Genomic DNA, 20600 nt, shown 5'->3' with positions numbered 1-20600 from the left:
AAAAGTCGCATCAATCTATTAGTAGACTTTTAATAAAACACATGTTCGTCATTACAAATCTTAAGATTCTAATATAAATATGATCATCCAATCTTGACCATCATATTACAAATAACTCATTACCAATCAAGCAAGGCAACAAAGTCAAATTCAATTAATTATATCAAGATATCCTAATTCAAAACGCATCCATACAAGCTTCAAAGTTTTTGAAAATGAGCTACAATTAGCGTTCTATATGATATTCTGAATTATGTTAATATGATTGAAAATTCAATAATTTTGAAACCCATATTAATGTATTTTATATTAGAATACCCTAACAATAAATATAAGATAAAATAAAACAAAAAACACTTAATATTTTACTCTATAACCTTCATTTTTGTTATGAAACAATATAAAACAAACATTGAATATTTGAATGTCCATATGAATCAAAAAATGAAGAAGAAAAAAAACAAAGATAAGCACTTACTTCCCGCAATGATCGAGGAAGCCATGTCAAACTCCCCAACAAACACGTTAGTACAAAATTTTCCTTGCTCTTACAAACCCTAAACTGGTTGGCGACACAACCTTTGCTCTCATTTAAGGAAAAGCTCAAAGCGATGGAATTCTGTGCCTGTTACCGACGGGATCGAGTTCGTCGGAGTATGCTCCCTCGCTGCTTGATATCGAAGGTTCGCGGCCATGTCCATATTCGGCAATCGATCCACTGCAATCTCCACTGTACTCTGGGCTAGCAATTGCTGGCCTTCTATTTCTCCTCATGTTCGATGCATATAAATCAGTATCGTGGTCGGAGCCTGAGCTGAAAAGCGTGCTTTGCCCAGGCCTCATCCCCTCGTTCAAATCTTCGAGCGATACATCACCCTCCAATGCACGAACAATCTGTGATTTGCACAATGTAAGTTTAAGTAATCTTTTTTGGAATCGGAAGAACTTGAACTTTTAAAATTCTCTCTCTCGTCAAATCTAAAAGTGCATAACTCATCATATAGCTAATATTCAAGTAATTTTGATTAGCATTAAATTTAAGGAGGTATTTGTCTGTACATGCATTTCATGTTTGTGAGGTTTACTTCTATTCAATTCATCTTATCATGTCACCAAATAATAATAGGTTACAAATTATTATTTTATCAATTAGGATGAACGTTGGCACTCTAATATTCTCATTACTTGCTTCATGGCATTTGCATGATTTACATGATCTAGATCAGGGTACAACAACAACAAGTCTTTATCCTACTATATGGGGTCTGCTACATGAATCCTTTTTCTCCATTGTGTCATATTAAGAGTCAAATTCTCATCTAAATTTAAAAAAAAAGATCATTTCTAATATTTTTTAATCAAGTCTTTTTAGATCCACCTCAACCTTTCTTAATATAAGTCAAATCTAATACATGTACTTTCCTAACCGGGTCATTGGAAGGCCGCCTTTTTATGTGACCAAACCATCTAACGTGACTCTCCTAATCTATCTTCTATTGGAGCAACTCCAACCTTTTCACGTATATGCTCATTTTGTATCCTGACTCTAAGAGTAAAGACACTCATCCACCTGAGCATCCTCATATATGCAACACTTAATTTAACATTATACTTCTCTTTTAATGACCAACATTCTACATGATAAAGCATTGTAAGTCTCACTACCATCTTATAGAATTTTCCCTTAAATTTGAGTGGGACTTTTCTATCACACAACAAGCCCGATGCATTCCTCCACTTCAACCATCCAAATTGAATTCTACTAATAATATCTCAATCTATTTTACCATTGTTATAAACAACAGACCAAATATATCTAAAACATGTACTCTTATTAATGACTTGATCACCCAAAGTCACAATTCCCCACAAGAACTATTATTACTAAAATTACATTATATATTCAATTTTAGATCTACTCAAACTAAAGTCTTTAGATTCTAAGGTTGACCTCAATAATTCAAGTTTACCTTCAACTCTCTCTCTAATCTTATCGATAAGGAGAAAATCATCAACAAAAAGCATACACCAGGGTACAATCGCTTGCAAATGTCTAGTGAGAACATCCATGACTAAAGAAAAAGATATGGGCTTAAGGCTGATCCTTGACGTAATCCAACTGAAATAGGAAAATACTTGGTCAAACCATCTTGTGTTTGAACACAAATAACAGCTCCTGCATATATATATCCTTAATGACTTGAATATAAGCATTATTAACCTCGTTCTTATGTAGAACTCTTCATAGCACTTTTCTTGGAACTTTATCTTATGTTTTCTCTAAATCAATAAAAATTATATGTAGATCCTCCTTATTCTATTTATACTTCTCCATCAAACCTGTCAATAAATGTATAACTTCCATATTAGACCTACCTGGCATGAATCCTAATTGGCATAATCTTGTGCATCACCTTTATTCTTAAAATAAGAATAAACACACTCATTCTCTACTCATCTGACATCTTTTTAGTCTTTAGTAAACCATAAAATTCCTTCATCTCCTAAGCATTTTCACACATTTATTAGAATATTATCACGTCCAACAGCTTTTCCACGCTTCATTTTCTTTAAAGCCTCATTAACTTTGATTTTACTAATACGCTAATGAAAACAAAAATCTTTATTTTCATTTAAGATACTAACGTTACTAAAGTCAATCACATTCTCATAATCTTCATTGAAAAATTTAGCAAAATATCACACCCACCTTTGTTGAATATCATCTTCTAAAAAAATTTAGCAAAGTATCACACCCACCTTTGTTTATTTGAACTTCTAAACAATGATTTATTTTATTTTTTATCTTCTGTCCTTTCATCATAAAGTTTAAAACTAATAAGCGATATTAGATACATAAACTTTCACTCGAAATAATTTTACAATCTTTACAATTTAAACAATCTATTTTTCTTATAAAAAAATAATCAATTTGAGTTTTATGATATCCATTCTTATAAGTAATAAAATTTTCATCTCTTTTCTTAAATAAGATATTAGTAATTATAAATTATAACAACAACAACATCAAGCCTTTATCCCACTATGTGGGGTCGGCAATTATAAATTATAAGTTATAGAAAAATCTAATATAGTCTTACCACCTTCATTAGTCGCTCTAAAGACATAACCCCCATGAATACTTTTAAAATCATCTACTAGATCAGGGTATTGGTAAAAAGAAGAGTAAATTATAATAATTAAACGTTTTTTAATGATATGAATCAGAGATATTGGGAAGCTTTGGTATTATGTTGGACTTAAATATATCTAATATTATGTTGGACTTAAATATATCTAATCTAACTATATTTCATGAATCAACTACCAATATTGTGAATTATTCACTCTTTTCATTTCCTCGTGAATTTATATCCAACAATTACAAGGCAAATCAACTCAACTTGTTCCAAGAGCTATCTTTAGATACAAGAATTGTGTCCACTAATACTTGTGGATGGTTAAATTGGAATAAAAGACTTATTTATGACGATTCGTAGCTTATCTTGTAATAAGAGTGATAATTTTGCCCAACTTTGCATGAAAAATATCAAATACTTAATTTGTCAAAGTCGAATTGTTTTAAGCCGAGCATAATGATGCAAATTTAGAAGTTCGTATTTATTTAAAATGCAAATAATGTGCATTGATATTATTTCAATTGGTTCTATGTATACTATTTAGTATTTAGTTTTCTAGTTTTGATTTTGGTTGTAAAGTGTCTATGATGTTGATGACTATGAAAACTAGATGTGTTCTCAAATGTTTTGATTATCTCATTAGGTTTAGTTTACTGTTATAAATTGTTTCAATATAGCTCTTGGACTCCTTAGTTCAGCTATATTCGATTCATCATTTCAAATCATAATTGATTTCCTCTATTATCTTTTCAGTTACTATTCAACCATTGTTTTGGAAGATTTTTGTTGCTACTATCATTGATTTTTGGAGATGTATAGTTGATGTTACTAAATTTTTCCTATATTTTTCCTACTTGGTTCTAGCTATAATAGATTAGTCACTACTATCCTCACCGATTTTCGTGCTTTGACTTTGGCAATATGTTGAGTGCTTCACGTGACTTTGTCTGATTGCTTCCCTTTCCTTTCTACGACACCATTGGTGGCTAAGTCAACTGTTTTATTTCCTTATTCATTTGGCGTGGGCATTTTACGTATAATTTGAAAATTTACGACATTGTAACAATGATGAAGAATTATTAGATATTGCTAGAAACGAGATTCGTAAAGTGGAAGTTTGCTATTTAGCTGAAATTAGAGTTGGAAAGTTGTTGTTCTAGATAGAATTAAAGTGTGTTTATTTAAAACTTGGAATATTTAACAAGATCTTTAAACTTAAAAAGAAGTTACTAATTTAGGGTCTTTTTGGTTTTAAATAGGACCTTCAACATATGCAAAATTCATAGAATGATTGAATAAAAACTTAAATTATTATTATTTTCAATTATTGTGTTATTAGATGTGAATTCTTTAAGCTCTCTGCAAGTCTCAATGATAACATCCAAATGACAACTCTCCTTAACACGAGGCTTTGGCATTCCAATTTGTGATTTCTATTATTGTTTTGTCCTCTAAATAATTTAGTGATTAATTTATGTGTAATTGAGATCTGAACAAGTTTGATATATATCAGATTTATTTTTTCAGCGTGAATCTTCATCACTGTAGAATTTATATTCATTCTTAGATTCCTTGTAAAATTTAAAATTTTGAATATTTCTATATTATCATTTAGAATGAATGAAAGATTCTTTTTTTATTTTTGCATCAAAATAAATTAATCTTTGCATAAATTATAAATTTGAAAAATTATGAATTATTATATTTTATGTGTTTCTTATGTGTATCATGCAAAATTTACATTAGTTAATCCTAGAACCTAAGACATCCTACATAGTCCATTGGTTTTTATACATGCTGACAAATTTGCCAAACTTATTGAATAAGCCAACATTTGTAATAAAATTGGGAAAGAAATATTATAAAAGAATAAAAATATAATTTTATTAGTATTTCTTTACGATATAGGTGAAATCTTCAACCATGGGTGCAAAGCATGCATACCTGACTCATCTTTGGGCGCCTCCTTGCAGAATGACGAACACAAGCAGCAGCACTTCCAATCATACGTGCCATCTCCATGGGGTCATAATTACCATTAAGACGAGGATCAGACACATCATCATAATTCCCATCAGCTAGTGCTTGGGAAAGAACTGGCCTTGCCTATAAGAAAACAGTTAAGTTTGAGTTAATGAATAAGAGAATATTTACGGTCAGAATTCTTCCTTCTGTATATGCCACCATAAAATGGATTTATTATTCTATGCGGAGTCCGGACAATAAAAATGCGTCACATCACCCCAAAATTGTACCGTGCTCGACATCGCTCGGTACCAAATGCGTAACCGGATGAGAGAACCGTCCGGTGTCCGCACAGAATAATAGCTCCAGAAAATGAGCCAACTAAACTAACCCAGTCCACTAAGCTGTCTTCCATAAATGTATGTGAGCTGTCAACTGGTCGCCTCCCAGTTATGATTTCGAGAAGCATCACTCCATAGGAGAAGACATCAGATTTCTCAGTTAGCTTGCCACTGGATGCATACTCTGGTGCTAGATATCTATTCGTACAGGAAAATTTGTTGAATTAGCACATGAGTTTCTTTGATTTTAAAATTGTTTAAGATTTTGTTTGAGACGACTTTCTTTCTGCTTCTTAAAGCAGCTTTTTAGTATAAAAATTTTAATTTTTGTACTAAAAAGCTGCTTTATGAAGCGGTAAGAAAGCCGTCCCAAACGAAGCCTAAGAATGGATATTTGCTTTACCCAAACGTTCCCATGACTCTGGTCGAGATATGAGTATGATTGTCAGATGAAAGCTTTGCCAATCCAAAATCAGAAACCTGAAAAGGTACGCATTTAAGCAAGCAACTCATTATTTTACATGAAAACTCTAATATTTATGAAAGCAAGAACATATCGATCAATGTCGTTAGTAGAACATTAAATATAACATCAATCAGTATCATTGGTCATTGTCGACCCTAAGACAGATAAAAATAAAAAAGAGAGCTTTTACCTGTTATAATAACTGCCCAGGAGATCCTAAGATTTCTGCCGAATTCCCGCTTAAATAACTCGGCACCCTCGAAATACCTGAATAAATCCTACGAATCCGGCTGAAACGTCGCATACTTCGGATTGTCGAACCCGCGAATCCTGCATGAAATCCCGCCTCGACTGCACTCCCATTTGCGGTTTTAAAATTAGAGCGAAACCAAAGCTTTGTTGGTTTTGCCTCTTCGCTTCTTCCATACGAGCCCGTGCCGACGCCCTTCTTCTCCCGCTAGTAGATCTCCATACCCGACCTTCAGCGCCTCATCCCTGTCGACCCTAATCCATCTACTGAACTCCATCCCAACACCCTTCTTCTCCAACTAGCAGATCGCCACGACCTCCTAGCTGAAGCCAGGCTTCTCCCTTCGATTCCCTTCAGCAACTAGGGGTGTCAATATTGGACACGACCTGAAAACACGACTCGAACCCGACCCGAAAATTACAGGTTCGTGTTGACCCGAATCGGGTCGGGTTCGGGTTAAGGTTTTCGACACGTTTGCAAAATTGGGTCAGGTTCGAGTTGACCCGAAAACCCGATGACTCGGAATGACCTGCTACCCGCCCTGACTGGGCCTGACCGAAGCAGCCCTCGTCGCACTGTGAGTCCACGAGTCACGTCTGCCCGCCGCGTAGCTGCCCGCTTGCCCGCCGCGGAACTGCATATCTGCCCTCCGCGGTTGCCCTCCTGCCCGCCGTGCCGTTGCCCGTCTGCCCACCACGTCCCGCTGCGAACAGCGAACCCACCGCGTCGCTGCCCGCTTGCAGTGGATAACGGGTCGTGTCGGGTTGACCAGAACCCGAAGCGGGTCTGGTTCGGGTCTGAAAAATCGACCTGTTTGCAAAAACGGGTTGGGTTCGGGTTGACCCGAATGATGCCGGGTTACTTCCGGGCTCGACCTGAACCCGACCCGTGACCCGAAATTGACACCCCTACCAGTAACCCGACGCCAAAACTCCGGTCAAAGTCCCCTCCTCCACTTGGCATCTCCATCCATCTTCATCCTCTGCCTTAGACTTGATGCCCCAACCGATCTCCTTGCGCAACCCTTCGATCCAGAGAGAGAGAGAGAGACCAACCTGCATCCAACCTCATTCCCTACTCGTCGATGCCAGGACCTATACCCGAGCTCCTCCTTCCTGTCCCTCCCCAGTTCGCAATTGAACCGAACCTGATGGAGCTCTCTCTACCCAAGCCCTAATCCGACATGTCCACTTCTCAAATAGTCGGATCACACTAAGCCTGATCAAACCTGTTGCCACTTTGCTTATATCCAAATCGAGCCCAATCTACCTCACTCAACTCAACCCGATTCAACTTAGCCAAAACCCATAGTAATCTCTCTCCCTCTTTTTGTCTATATAAGAGAAAATTTTCAAAAAAAAGACTCATCTTTTGCCTTGATCTACGTGCCACCATCACCTCGCCAACCACCAAGGTATAACCTCCTTAACTTAAATCATGTTCTCAACATTAGCGACGAGCCGGCAAACCCCCTACGCGCTCACGTAGCGTAGTAGGGAGGGAAACCGGTGCGACACTAGCGACGAGGTGGGTGATCCCCGGAGCACTCATGTAGGGTGAGGGGGACAAAAACTAAGTACTCATATGTGGGGAAATCACTGTGCTTCTTTCTAACATGTGCTCGAGACCTCTAAGCGCTCATGTTGCGTCTTGGGGGATAAAGAAAAGCAACCGCGGTGTCACCCGACATCTACCTGAAGCGCTCGTGTAGCGCGAAGGGGAAGGTTGCATCTTAGTTTTTCCCCTAAACGGGGGAGACACCGGGAGGCTGCCGAAATTTGGACTGAAACGCACAAAGACTTGAGCAAATTTTGGATGGCATAGTACTTTATTTTGAACAACAAAGGGACTAAATTCAAACTTAAATAAATAAATAAATAAAGATTTAAAATCAAACTTGAGGAAGAAAAGTTTGAACTCAAAAGGATGAATTTAAATGAACTTGAGCATGACTTGAACGAACCACATGTGAGTGTATTTAAGCTCAAATTCAAATGAACTAAATATTGTGGACATGAGCTCAAATTGAACTCATACTTGAACTTTACAAGACAACAAAAGAATTCAAATGAATTTGAACCTAAGTAATGATCATGAACATCATTACATGAAACTCGAATTTAAATGAACAGAATGCAAAAGAACATAAACGGAACTTGTGATAAAAAGAAAGACTTGCAATGAATATAGAACCTACAAACATCATTTACTCACAAATGATGATAAAGACTCATGCAATCAAATGCCACTATAAGGGTTTGATATACGATAAACATAACAATGTGACACATGTGGATGAATTCAAGTGAATATCAACCGGCATGCAATGTTCAAATGAAGAATGCGGTGATATGTTTACAACTAATAACATAGAGTTTTTTCACAAGTCTTCATGCTCGATGAAATGTGGATATTAAACAAATGTTGAATATTAAGTCCCTACACATGTTGTAAACCATCCCCAAGGCCAAAGAACTTACACGATCAATTTGTTTGCAAGTGATAAGAAGATTAAAATGAGGGTTGGTTTGTAGCTAATGTCAAGGGATTCACAAACAAATCTGTCAATCCGCTTGCAATTAATAGGGGGAGCAATACACAATGAATGCAACATATCCATAAGCAAAGTAGAGAAGTCACAAGGAAAATAGTCCGCCTACTATCAATGATAGCTAATAGGTATCTATCTCACAAATATATATAACAGTTTTCACAAACACTGAAATACATACAAGTAAATACATTTGTCCCATACAAGTGGAGAAATTTGGTATTCAAATGAACAAGCAAGGATTCATATATCTCACTCAGGAGCAATGACCAGAGGATTCATGTATGAATAAGGAAGGCCGCTACAAAAAACCTTGGACACCACTTGCTTCAAAATGGGGTCTCTAATGAATGATACAATTTATTCATGAGGGAGGTGGAGGGATCTAGCTTCTCTATAAGAAACGTAGTAAACACATTAGCCCACTTATGAGTGATGATGATGGCTAAGATGTGAAAGCAACGACCCCCTACAACTTACATTAGATATCTCGTGGATACAAACAACGGCTGTCACAGTTACTAAAAGATACACAAGCAAATGTAACAAATCATCAATCAACATACATGGGGATATTATTGATGAATGCAATCCATTCAGCAGTATATGTTAATATGCATATAAAATGTGCTGAATCTACCTACAAACAACAGTAGTAGAGATATTGCATGGATGGTAGATCCCTTACGAACAACCTAAAATTTGTAATTGATATAGTGATTGTGCTCGTAAGTCGTGGTACTGGGTATGTTACAAGTATGATGAATTATCCTACAAATATGGATGAAGAAATTAATAATGAATGCAACTCAACCCCGTTGCCAAGTACTAATATATAGATAAATACGTTCACTCGGCTACAAGTGATGAAGATTGAAAGGTCACTTATGAATGACGAATAATCGATAGTATGCCCAATAAATTGTCTAGAGAAGGGATAATAAGAAGCATGGAATGATCATGATGATTTGTCCACCATCATGTGCAATGAACACGATAGTCTACTTGTGCAAAGCAACAAACAACTAAACCCAAAAAGTGCTACAACATGCCATCAGATCCGCAACACTTGTATTAGCGGACAGAAGACGTATATAAGTTCTCAAATAGAGTGTGTGTGCATTCAAATGACAGTTACATGCACAACTAAAATATCTCAAAATACCACTGCACATGCACTGTAATTTGTATACACATATATACACAAAAGGGGTAAGTGCAATCATACACCCGCATGGGCCCCGACAAACGTGTTATAAGTACACCCCTCATGTCTAGGGATGTTGCACGGGTCAATAAGTAAATTCAAGTTTGAACTCGATCATTCTATGCGGATCAATAGGAGTCGACAGGGTTCGAACCATCAAATAAATATAAGATGGTGACGACCGGTATATTTGTCTTAATACATTTATATTAAGTCTTTAAGCCCTATAACAATGAGAATTCACTAATAAAGGAATAAAACCTACGAAAAATTCTATCCTCTGTCGACGGCACGACAGAGTTGACAAGGTTCACCCACAAAAAGCAAATATTTCAAATGGAAATGACCCCTTACACCCCGATGATGCCCATGTTGAATGAAAATCTCAACTGGAGGGGTTAACTCCAACCATTTCAAATGCTTCCAAACTCCCACAAAATTCAAATTCTTATGAAAATATAAGTGACTTTAAAGTCATCCCGATGATGGCCGCATTGAACATAGATCTCAACCGGAGGGGTGATTCAAATACTTTCAGATGCCTCCCAAATGCTCAAATATCCCCAAAATCCAAATTTTCCAAAAATCATCCTAATACAAAATATTTAAAATTGAAATAATCCATAAAATACTTAAAGAAAAATTAATCCATCATCCGCAATAATTTGTCAAGGTGGACAAATTGAAATGTGCTTCGGCTCACAAAAAATTAATGCTTAGTCGAAAATATCACTAAGATCCATTCTCAAACAATTTCCTACCAATAAAGACGTGATACATGTCCTTTAACCGGCAATTTTGCCGCTAAATGGCACTGCCGGATAAACGGTTATGACTCGGTGCCCTCTAAACCGAGTGGTTTTGCCGACAAATGGCACCACAAAATACCAATTATGGCCAGAGCTAATACGTTCCTTAGTGACATCAAATTCTTGAGATATTAATCAATAGGATATGATCAATATGGCACAAAGCCATTTGTTAGCTAAGGTAGATTTAAATTTGTTCCCTTAAACAAATATTCGCCCCATGTCTACAAGATATCCTTGGACGAAGCAACCCATGGTTACCGACAAGGATCCTTCTGTCAGGTTGGGTCGACTATTTCCTTTGACTAAGTAGACCAGGGACCACGATGGCCCAGGACGACAGAACCATGAGATCTTGATCGAGTCCATCATCTATTCCCCCACCATCCGTTTTAAGTGAAAGATGGTAAAATTTTCATTTTTAAATATCAATTCTCAAACCCTACCTAAGCCCATGCTGCTACTATGTGCCAGATAACACGTATATTCTTCGTATATGATTGGCGACTAGCCTTAATCAAAAGTTCTCTCTCGTTATCGGGAGGGGTAGTTAACTATAGGGGCTTGCGTCTATAGGAAACTAAAACTCAGATCATAAAGTCCTCACAAAATGAGGGCGAAATCTCTGGGTAGTGTCTTATCTGCAAACTCATATGCCTTCCAAAATTGACCCCAGAACTTAATTCCGTTAAAATTCCCCCAAAAGAAAAAAGTAACAACGGGAGGAGGCCAGGGCCGAATTTTCGGAGCTCATAGTCATGCAGCTTGGGCAATGGAAGGGAGAATCTATCAATGGATGAGAAGAGTGTTAGATCGGTCCAAGCGGGACTGGCTTACGAGCGCAAAAGGGCGGAGGAGTTCCGCCTCCTGTACAGGTCGCGCAAGCCGCAGGTCTACGGGAGCCATTTTAGGAAGGAATTTTGAGGAAGTTTAGTACGGAAATTGAATGTAGGAACTATTTAGAGATTTCCTTTTGATTTGTATGTATTAAATACTTTGTTTTCCTAGGGTTAGGGCATCTTGAATTTGGCTGATTTTGGGATCTCTTAAGTTTAGGTTTTGGGCTCTAGATTTGTCTGGAGATTGGGAGAGATGATCCTCCTCTTGAATAGAGGATCACTTGTCTCTTGTTATTTTCTTCCGTTAGTTGATTTATTGCAATAAAATTTACTGCTTTCCTTGATTTTCATTGGAGTTTGGAATTGTTTCTCGCTGTTTTCCGATTTCCGAAGATTGATAGGAAATATTTGAAATCTACAAGTGTTTCCTATTATAGAGTCAATGGAAAAAGGGCTAAGGAGCTTCGTGCTAGTGAGAACTGCTAAACTTGTAGCAATTGATAGAAGCCAAGTTGATGATGGCGAAGTCCTGGCGAGCATAGGCAAGCTTCAATGAGCATGATGAAAATGGAGCTGTGAGCGGCATTGTTAAAAATTTTAGATATGCAGAACAAAGCCATGAATGGAACCTTCTTATTATGTTTGGTATCATGTTGTTGGAGCTTTATTTTTTTATAACTTTTGCCTGGTCAAGCACCATGGTTTTAATTTGGCTTTATTCTAGATAGGTTCTTGGCCCTGATATATAATTTTAATAATTATAAGTTTTGGCTAAAGTATTTTGGATGTATTTCCACCTTTTTTATAGCTAAAATAAAACAAAAAATATAATAAATAAGGTAATCATGTTACCTCGTGACTTGATCAACCTACCAGTGCTTCAAACTTGAAATCTAGTAGGATGTTGGAAGATTTGATGTCACGATGGATGATTTTTGGATGACCTTCATGTGGATAAAATTAAAGCCACAAGTTAGATTATAGAAACTATATCATCTAGCAATAGCTAAAATAAAGAGAAAGGGAAGAAGCATGTTCTATACATAGTTCACTACAAAAACTTACAGTCTTCATGCAAGTAGGCAATGCCCTTAGCTGATCCAATTGCAATCTTGAGTCTGGTGGACCACTCCATTACAGGAAGCCCCTTCCCTGCAAAAGAAACCACATTAAAAATTTAAGAAAGTAAAGATAAGTAATTCAAAAGTATACAACATAAGAACCCTACCATGTAGGTGGTATTCAAGAGTCTTATTTGGAACAAAGTCATAGACAAGCATTCTTTGTGATCCAGCCATACAATATCCAACAAGAGAAGCCAAATGGCGATGGTGAACACGACTGATGGTATCGACCTCAGCATGAAACTCTCGTTCTCCCTGCCCACTTCCTGACTTGAGAGACTTAACAGCAATCACTTTTCCATTTGGCAAAACCCCCTTATGTACATAACCAAAGCCTCCCTGCCCCAAGAGGTTGGCCTGAGAGAAACTATTGGTGGCAGCTGCAAGTTCCTCATAGGTGAAAGCGCTTTTGTTGAAACCCAAGGCTAATGAAGGAGATGGAGGGGGTAGAGGAGGGGCATTTTGTCCAGAGAAAACTAAGCTAATCTCACTGCTGCTCATCATCGTAGAGGGTGATTGTAGGTGCCATCCTCCTGCAGGCTGACCATGTGGTTGAACCTTCACACCATAAGCCATTCCCTGTTGTCCATTGTGCCATTTTGGGGGTAGTCCACTAGTGTAATTCATACTATCTGAAAGTAGAAGCAAGTGATACTTCAAAACAATAACTCAAACAGTATACAACTAAAAGTTTTTAAATGTGAAATTTGAACTGTAATTCACTATATTTATATTTCATGAACTAACACATCAACTAACTAAAAGTTGATGCAATTTATACTTTTTGCAGTTATAATGACAATCTTTCTTACACCTTAGTATCCTTTTTTCTCTAAATTGTTACCTAGTTATGCATACATAAATATTTCCACCTTCAATGAAAAAAGAAAGACTTAAAATCAAGAAAAAAAAAACAATTGTTTAGACTTGTTTGAGGAAGAAAATGTAATAGCTTTCAATGGTATATTGGAAATTAGGAAATATCTTGCTTTAAATTTCCAAGTAAACAATGAGGCTATAAGAGAATCTCATAATTGTAAGGAAGTTACTGCATATCATTAATAAGTTTGTTTGTTTTTTTTTCAAATGATAGGAAATCCATGCCATATTTTCATTGTGTAGATCTAGAAAAATTCATCATAATTATGTCCCTTCAACACTTTAAAACAAGTATATGGAAAATAACTTGTGCAATTTTCCTTTCAATAATTTATAAGATGACATTCAACAAGCACATTGTACCCCCATTTTGGAACCCTCACACCGTAATTATTTTAAAAACTCAAATAAGAAGTCAGAGATAATTCAATCAACAAGTTTCTATAATATTTAAATTGATAACATAACATAACTAATTTTATGATAGAAATCTCCACAACATTCTGAAACAAATCAGCCTGGTATTTCAAATAAATCAACAAACCTTCTGGTCCAGATGGATCAGCATAGTACTTCATCGAGTTGTGTGGTTTCTTCTTTCTTTTGCAGAAACATATGCACAATATGGTCATGATAATAAGAAATAACCCTACACCGGCTGCAACTCCAACAATCAATTGCACATTCACATGGTCATTGAGCTTGTACTCTTCTGAGCTCCTCATGGAATTGGTGGAAGGAGCTGAAGGTGGTGTATTGACTTCATGCCATGGTGGTGATTGGGATGTAGGGCCATCTTTAGGTGATGGTGGAGGGTGAGGAGAGGAACCATTAACTAATGATGGTAGTGGGGAAGATTTAGAAGATGGAGGTGGATGGCTGAGTGAAGGTGGAGATGGTGATGCCTTGGGAGGTGAAGATTCTGTTGCTAGAACGGAAGGAAGTGGTGGTGGGGTTGAAATTTTGGAAGTTGAGGAATTTGGCACCTGAGCAGTTGCAGAAGTCAATGAAGAAATCATTCTTCGAAAATAGACTCTATGATCTCTGCAATTGCTCCCCATAGTAATCTAGTCGATGAACTCTCTACAATAAAAAGCAATTAGCAAAATACATCTTCATCACTCTGAAACAAATGCAACTCTCTACAATAAAAAGCAATTAGCAAAATACATCTTCATCACTCTGAAACAAATGCAACGCTATAAACAGGAAAGGTCGTTCATCAAAATACATTTTTAAAATTAAAAAATTAGAGCCAATAGCCAGATAATAAATTTTAGATTCTGAAATATTTGCAATAAAAGAATTCAAATCAATGAACCAGGAAAAAACTAATTAGCTAACATGCAACCTTGTCCTCCTAATAGCTATTATATAAAAATTCAATCAATGAACCAGGAAAACCGGAACCGAGCGCATGACGCGCTCTCTTTTCTCTCTTTCTTCCCGGCTTATGAGATCCCTTCGTATCCGTAAGAAGACGCCATTGTCAACAGAGAGAGAAAGAATATGGCATTTCTCTAGCGTTCTTCTCGCTTCGCGGCCTTAATCTTGTCTCTGTCATGTCCTTGTATGTTCTTCTTCTTCTTCTTCTTGTTTTTTGTTTTCTTCTTCCAGTTTCTTTTTTATATTTGGCATCCGGTCTCCGATTCCGCTAATTCTGTCGCTTTTGCCATCGTTGATTGCGTCGATTGGGTTGAGCATTGTTTTCTGATTGCTATGCTATAGTTTTTATGGTGTTGGAAGTGGGATTATGGAAGACGGATTTATTTCTGTAGAATGTTGTGATTGAAATGTGATAAGATTTAGCATGCTTAAAATTTTTTCTGCAAGGGGTGTGTGTGTGTATATATATATATATATATATTACATATCTTCCGCAATTTCCTCAAGTGTCAATCAGTCAATCCTTGTATAAAATAATTATTGAAATTTACCTATACCCTTTTTCGTCACACCTACGCTGCGCCCCTTCTGCGGTATCTCGAGTTAATTGCTTATTGAGCTTCAGATTAGGTTTGGATCTTCTTGTTTTTGTTGTTGCACAGGTCAGTATAGGCTGTTTTGCTTACAGTTCAAACTACTATCCTGTAGATAGTACTGTATACTCTTTCTCTTTGAAGAACATATGATGGAAATGATGTGTCATTTAGACTTTTCAGGTTTTAGATTTATAAACATCTGATTTGCTGATTATGACTTTACATGTAATTTCTACTTTGTGGTTTTATTGATTTTGTTGGTTAAGCCTGAATCATATGGTTGCAGCTTCCATTGCAAACTCCAACTCAGTAATGTGAATGCTAGCAGGATTTTTTTTTTTCTTCTTCTGTAAAGTCTGAGAATATATGTAAGTATATAAGATTGTGATGATATTTAAATGTTGTAACTATTTGCATATTTTACTTCAGGAAATTTATGTGCCGGTTTCTAGCAATTTTTTCTCTCTTTTGATAAGCAAAAGCAACAAACAGATATATTGTTTGTTTAACAGAGGCAACTGTTTAAACAATATGCACCAATTTAGGCTTTTTTTCATGGGGCCTATACTTGTAATAGAGATTTCAACAGCTTTGCCAACATTTCAAAACTGCTCACAAGACAATTTCAGTACATCATTTGGTTTAACAAGATTAGTAAATAAATTGTAATAGTCTATGCCTAATTTTGTGAAACCTGAATCAATGGTAATAAAACAAGAAGAAGAAGCAATTATACCATTTTGTGAAGCCATGAGACTAGCAAAAATTCTCCAAAAATATTTATCAGGTAAAAAAGGGAGAAAATTGTAAGGAAGTTGAACAGTAAAGCTTCAGCAATCAAAGTTCAAAAAACCTTGATTTTCTTGAACTAGAGAAATCAACAGAGAAGAAGAGAGAGTTAAAGGGTTAAATTTACCTTAAAAAATTGCGAGCTCCCGTTCTTACTTCCGATGGAAAATGACGCAACTTCCGAACGGACAGGCAACGTGAACGTGGTCGAAGGAGCAAAACCGAACAAGAAGGAAGGAGCCCTAGAAGCCTCTTGTGCAATCTTACACCTCGTGCGAAGCAAAGACGCCGAACAGAAATGAGGAAGCGAACTGGAGCTCCCGTCCTTACCTCCGATGGAAATGACGGAACTTCCGATCGGACAGGGGCAACGTGTTCGAAGGAGCAAAGCCGAACAAGAACGAAGGAGCCCTAGAAGACTCTCGTGCAATCTCACACCTCGTGCGAAGCAATGAAGCCGAACAGCAACGACGATGCTAACGCGAGCTCCCGTCCTTACCTCCGATGCAAATGGCGCAAATTTCGATCGGACAAAGGGAACGTCGTGGTCGCGCGAAGTCTGAGAATAACGAAGGAGCCGAAGAACCCTCTCGTGCAATCTTACACCACCCTCTCCGGCAATCTTACACCACCTGCGAAGCAAAGAAGCCGAACAGCAACGACGCCATCGTCGAGCGAATTTATAACCCGCTCGATAGGGTTTCTAATTCCCGCAAAATAGCATCTTTATTACACGCTAATGCATCGGATGAGTTTCGTTTGTTCCGCTTAAAATTAATCAAATAATTTAATTTAGTAAATACATCTATTTATTTTACTTTACCCTCCTAATTCAGGCAACCAAACCGCCCCTTAGTTGGAAAAATAAAATGAGCCGCATAAACAAGGTGCAACTAGGGGTAAAAAAGTAAATATAAATTTAATATGTATGTTACGACTAAAATAAACATCTTGGTAAATTTCAGAATTAAGAAATTACCGTAATAGGAATATTAAATTTAAAAAGTAATGTAAAATATATAGAGAAAATTTATTTTCTTTTAAAGGCATGCATAACATACTGTAATATGATGAAAAAAATAAAGGAAAATAATTTTATTTGTAACCATCATATTTGATTTATTTATAAAAGTAGCAATTAAATTTTTAAAGTGTACTGTTAAATTGTTAAATTCTAAGATATTTATGTCATATACTTGAATATTTAGAATAAAAAAACTAATTCACCCCGTGTTAATTTTGCTAAGTTTTTAATGATAAGAGCATCAATTATATAAATAATAATATTTGATACCTGATCATAAAATTATCTTGATCAAGCACGGATCTTGACGCAAAAATCAAGTTGGAAACTTCAAAAATTAAATCTGGGAGCATCTGAACTCCGATTTCAGTGAGCTTATAGTCAAACTGAGCGTCACGGAAATACGAACCCAACGACACCAAATTCAACTCAATCTGAGCCCAAATGAGCCCAAATCAAGAGCCCGAAGTGCTGTTGGAAAGCTCATACCACAATATGAGTCATCAAACGTCTCCTTTAACGAGCTTATAGTCGAATCGAACGGCTCGACGAGACGAATCCAACGAGCCCAAGATCGCCGAATTCTGACATCACTAAAGCCTTCAAATGTCCAACGAACGGTGCACAATCGAAGGAATCAAAATCAGTCGTCCGCCACTCCCTATTAGCCCCTGATCTCACACCTACTTACGAGCTATGCCACTCCAAAAAAATTATAAATAGATCCCTCATTTCTCATAAGAGGAGACCCAAGCAAGAAGAAGAGAAGATGAAGAGAAGAAGAAGAGAAGGAGAGGAGAGAACAACTCCTCCTTGACCATCGTCAGAGTTCTTCCCGCAGCCTGAATAACGCCGGAATTCTACCTGACATTTTGGTGACGACGGAACTCTACACAACTTTGTAACTGAATTTCAATTTAGAAGAAACTCCTTGTAATCTGATCGTCCTAACTTGTTGGACGAATCAGCCTCTTGTATCTCAAACTACACTATTGGAACTTTTCAACTGGGCGTGGCCCCGTGATTTTTTCCCTTTTTCAGGTTTTCCACATAAAAATCATGGTGTTCTTTTATCTTCTGTTTGTGTGTGTTAGATATTCGTACAACGCTCAGACGAAAATTTTCTATCTCTACCGCCGCATATATTCTAGTCCGCAACAATATTTATGAAATCTAATCTTAAGCTTCGTTGTGAATATTTTTTTACTGTTTTCTAAATTAATTTTTTAGTACAAAATTTCTTCCCAACAAAGAAAAAGTAATAGTCAAAAGCTATTCCAAACAAAATTTTATCCAATTTGATCTTAAGCTTCGTTTAGGAAAATTATTTTTCTACGTTCTAAAGCAACTTGTTAATACAAAATTTTCTAATTTAAAAAAAAATTGTATTAAAAAACTACTTAAAAAAGCAATAAGAAAATTATCTAATGGTATGAGCTATAAATATTTGAAGGTTTTATAGCCGTTGGAATTCAATGGAGTTTTGGAGGTTAGAGAGCTTTGATTGCTCCAAATTTTTTTGGGCTGGCTCTAGGGATATGTCTAATCAACAAACAATTGATAAATCATGATTCGAAGCTCATTTGGTTTAGTTTTGAGGTGTTTGAAAAAAACAAAAAAAACACACTCAAAACAAGTTATGTGATAAGAGGTTTTGACCTTGACTTTTGGTTTGAAATTTTGAATTGGGTTTTAGTCTTAGATTAGGTTGATTAAATTGATATGCTCATACTATTAATATAGTCAGAGGGGTCAAATGGTAGCTAATATGCGACTACCAATTGAGATGATCTTGGTTCAATTTGGATTGAATTTGACTTTGGTTTAATTTGGGTATTAATTGTGTTTATTTTAGGTTAGTTAACCTCATCCAAAAATGAGTTCAACAATTGATCATCAGTCTGCAATCACATTAAAAATAAAACAAGAATTTATTATCACACATTCAAAATGTGCTTAATATGCTAAATTGAGGATGTTCTTTGGTAATACACATGAGATATAAGCAATTATTAGAGTTTGCATTTATGTAAAATCTCTACTACAAATTTAATGTAAACCCTAGATTCTCCAATCACTTACCAAGAGAAATATCCTCGAAAGTAAAATAATGCGTCTTTAAAAATCCCATCTTTTTCGATATCTATTCCGTAGATTCAAAAAGACACCCTTCTGAGGGATCACCCTCGCTCACATGCATCATTCGAAGCCCAGAGGGCTGTAGATGCATGAGAAAGTCGACACAAGTTTTTGATACATTTTTAGACAACTTACAAACTGAAACAAATCATATCATGACGACGACATAAAGGTAAACTACCCAAAATCAAATAAAAATAGCATCATGAATAAATTATATAAAAAAAAATTAGAATGAAATTCTTTTCTTCAAACATTCCTTATTAAACATTAAGAAATGTGTGGCAATATGTCAATTGCATGGAAACACAACATTATGAAGCCAAAGTTCACAATAAATTTACAAATTATAATTTTCCAATTAAAAAAAAAAATCAAATCTTGCATTGCTTGTCTTCAGTAATTAATTTCAAAAGCATCCGAGCAAAAATTTTCCCTCTCCTTGGTATCTATTAAAACTCATAATTTGATTTTAAGAAAATAAATGATGCACTTTAATTGATGCATTATTTAGTTCTATGAATGTTTTTCAGCAAAACAACCAAAAATGTGAAAGCTTTCACAATTATTCTAATTAACAACAATATTTTATTAATTATTTGTAATGTATTATTATATTTTTTCTCTTGATTAATCATAAAAAATATTTAATTTGGTTGTGTCCTTCATGTTGAAGTAGTCATGGAATAATATTAATAATTTATAACTTACAACAATAAGAAGCATTAATCTCACTACGTGTGGTCAGCTACATGAATCATTTGCTTTACTATGTCCTATTAAGAGTGAAATTCTCATTTAAATCTAATAAAAAATATCATTTCCAATACTTTCTAGCAAAGTCTTTTTAGGTCTACCTCGACTTTTCTTAACATGGGCCGAATCTCATACATTTACTCTCTTAATAGGGTCATCGGAAGGCCAACGTTTTATATGACCAAACCATTTAATTTGACTCTTCACTGGAGCTACTCCAACATTTTTTACATATATACTCATTTCACATTCTATCCGTAAGTGTAAAGTCACTCATTTACCTAAGCATCATCAACTCTACAACACTTAAATTTATGTTTCTCTTTTAATGACCAACAT

The 20600-nt window shown here is 35.9% G+C and overlaps 1 protein-coding gene across 1 annotated transcript; it reads right to left on the bottom strand.

The window, feature by feature from the left end:
* Positions 1-357: 357 nt before the first annotated feature.
* LOC110106495 (proline-rich receptor-like protein kinase PERK4) lies at positions 358-17066 on the bottom strand. The gene is made up of 9 exons (XM_020836429.2): positions 16470-17066; positions 14116-14654; positions 12797-13324; positions 12634-12720; positions 12442-12512; positions 5850-5926; positions 5497-5644; positions 5085-5246; positions 358-894 (listed from the first exon to the last, which is right to left on the bottom strand). Exons 2-9 carry the CDS (start codon positions 14630-14632, stop codon positions 604-606), a joined length of 1881 nt encoding a protein of 626 aa, XP_020692088.1. The 5' UTR covers positions 14633-14654; positions 16470-17066; the 3' UTR covers positions 358-603.
* Between the last annotated feature and the right edge of the window lie 3534 nt (positions 17067-20600).

The sequence above is a fragment of the Dendrobium catenatum genome, unplaced genomic scaffold (assembly GCF_001605985.2).
Source record: "Dendrobium catenatum unplaced genomic scaffold, ASM160598v2 fragScaff_scaffold_488, whole genome shotgun sequence".
Taxonomy (NCBI): Eukaryota; Viridiplantae; Streptophyta; class Magnoliopsida; order Asparagales; family Orchidaceae; genus Dendrobium; species Dendrobium catenatum.
Note: the sequence above shows the minus strand (reverse complement) of the source record. Positions and strands in the feature narration are given on the sequence as shown.

Coding starts and splice junctions, on each gene's coding strand:
- LOC110106495 (XM_020836429.2), bottom strand. CDS start 14,632: ATGGGGAGCAATTGCAGAGATCATAGAGTCTATTTTCGAAGAATGATT. Junction 12,721..12,796: donor TCTTGAATACCACCTACATG/GTAGGGTTCTTA, acceptor TTTCTTTTGCAG/GGAAGGGGCTTCCTGTAATG. Junction 5,247..5,496: donor AAGACAGCTTAGTGGACTGG/GTTAGTTTAGTT, acceptor GTTTTCTTATAG/GCAAGGCCAGTTCTTTCCCA.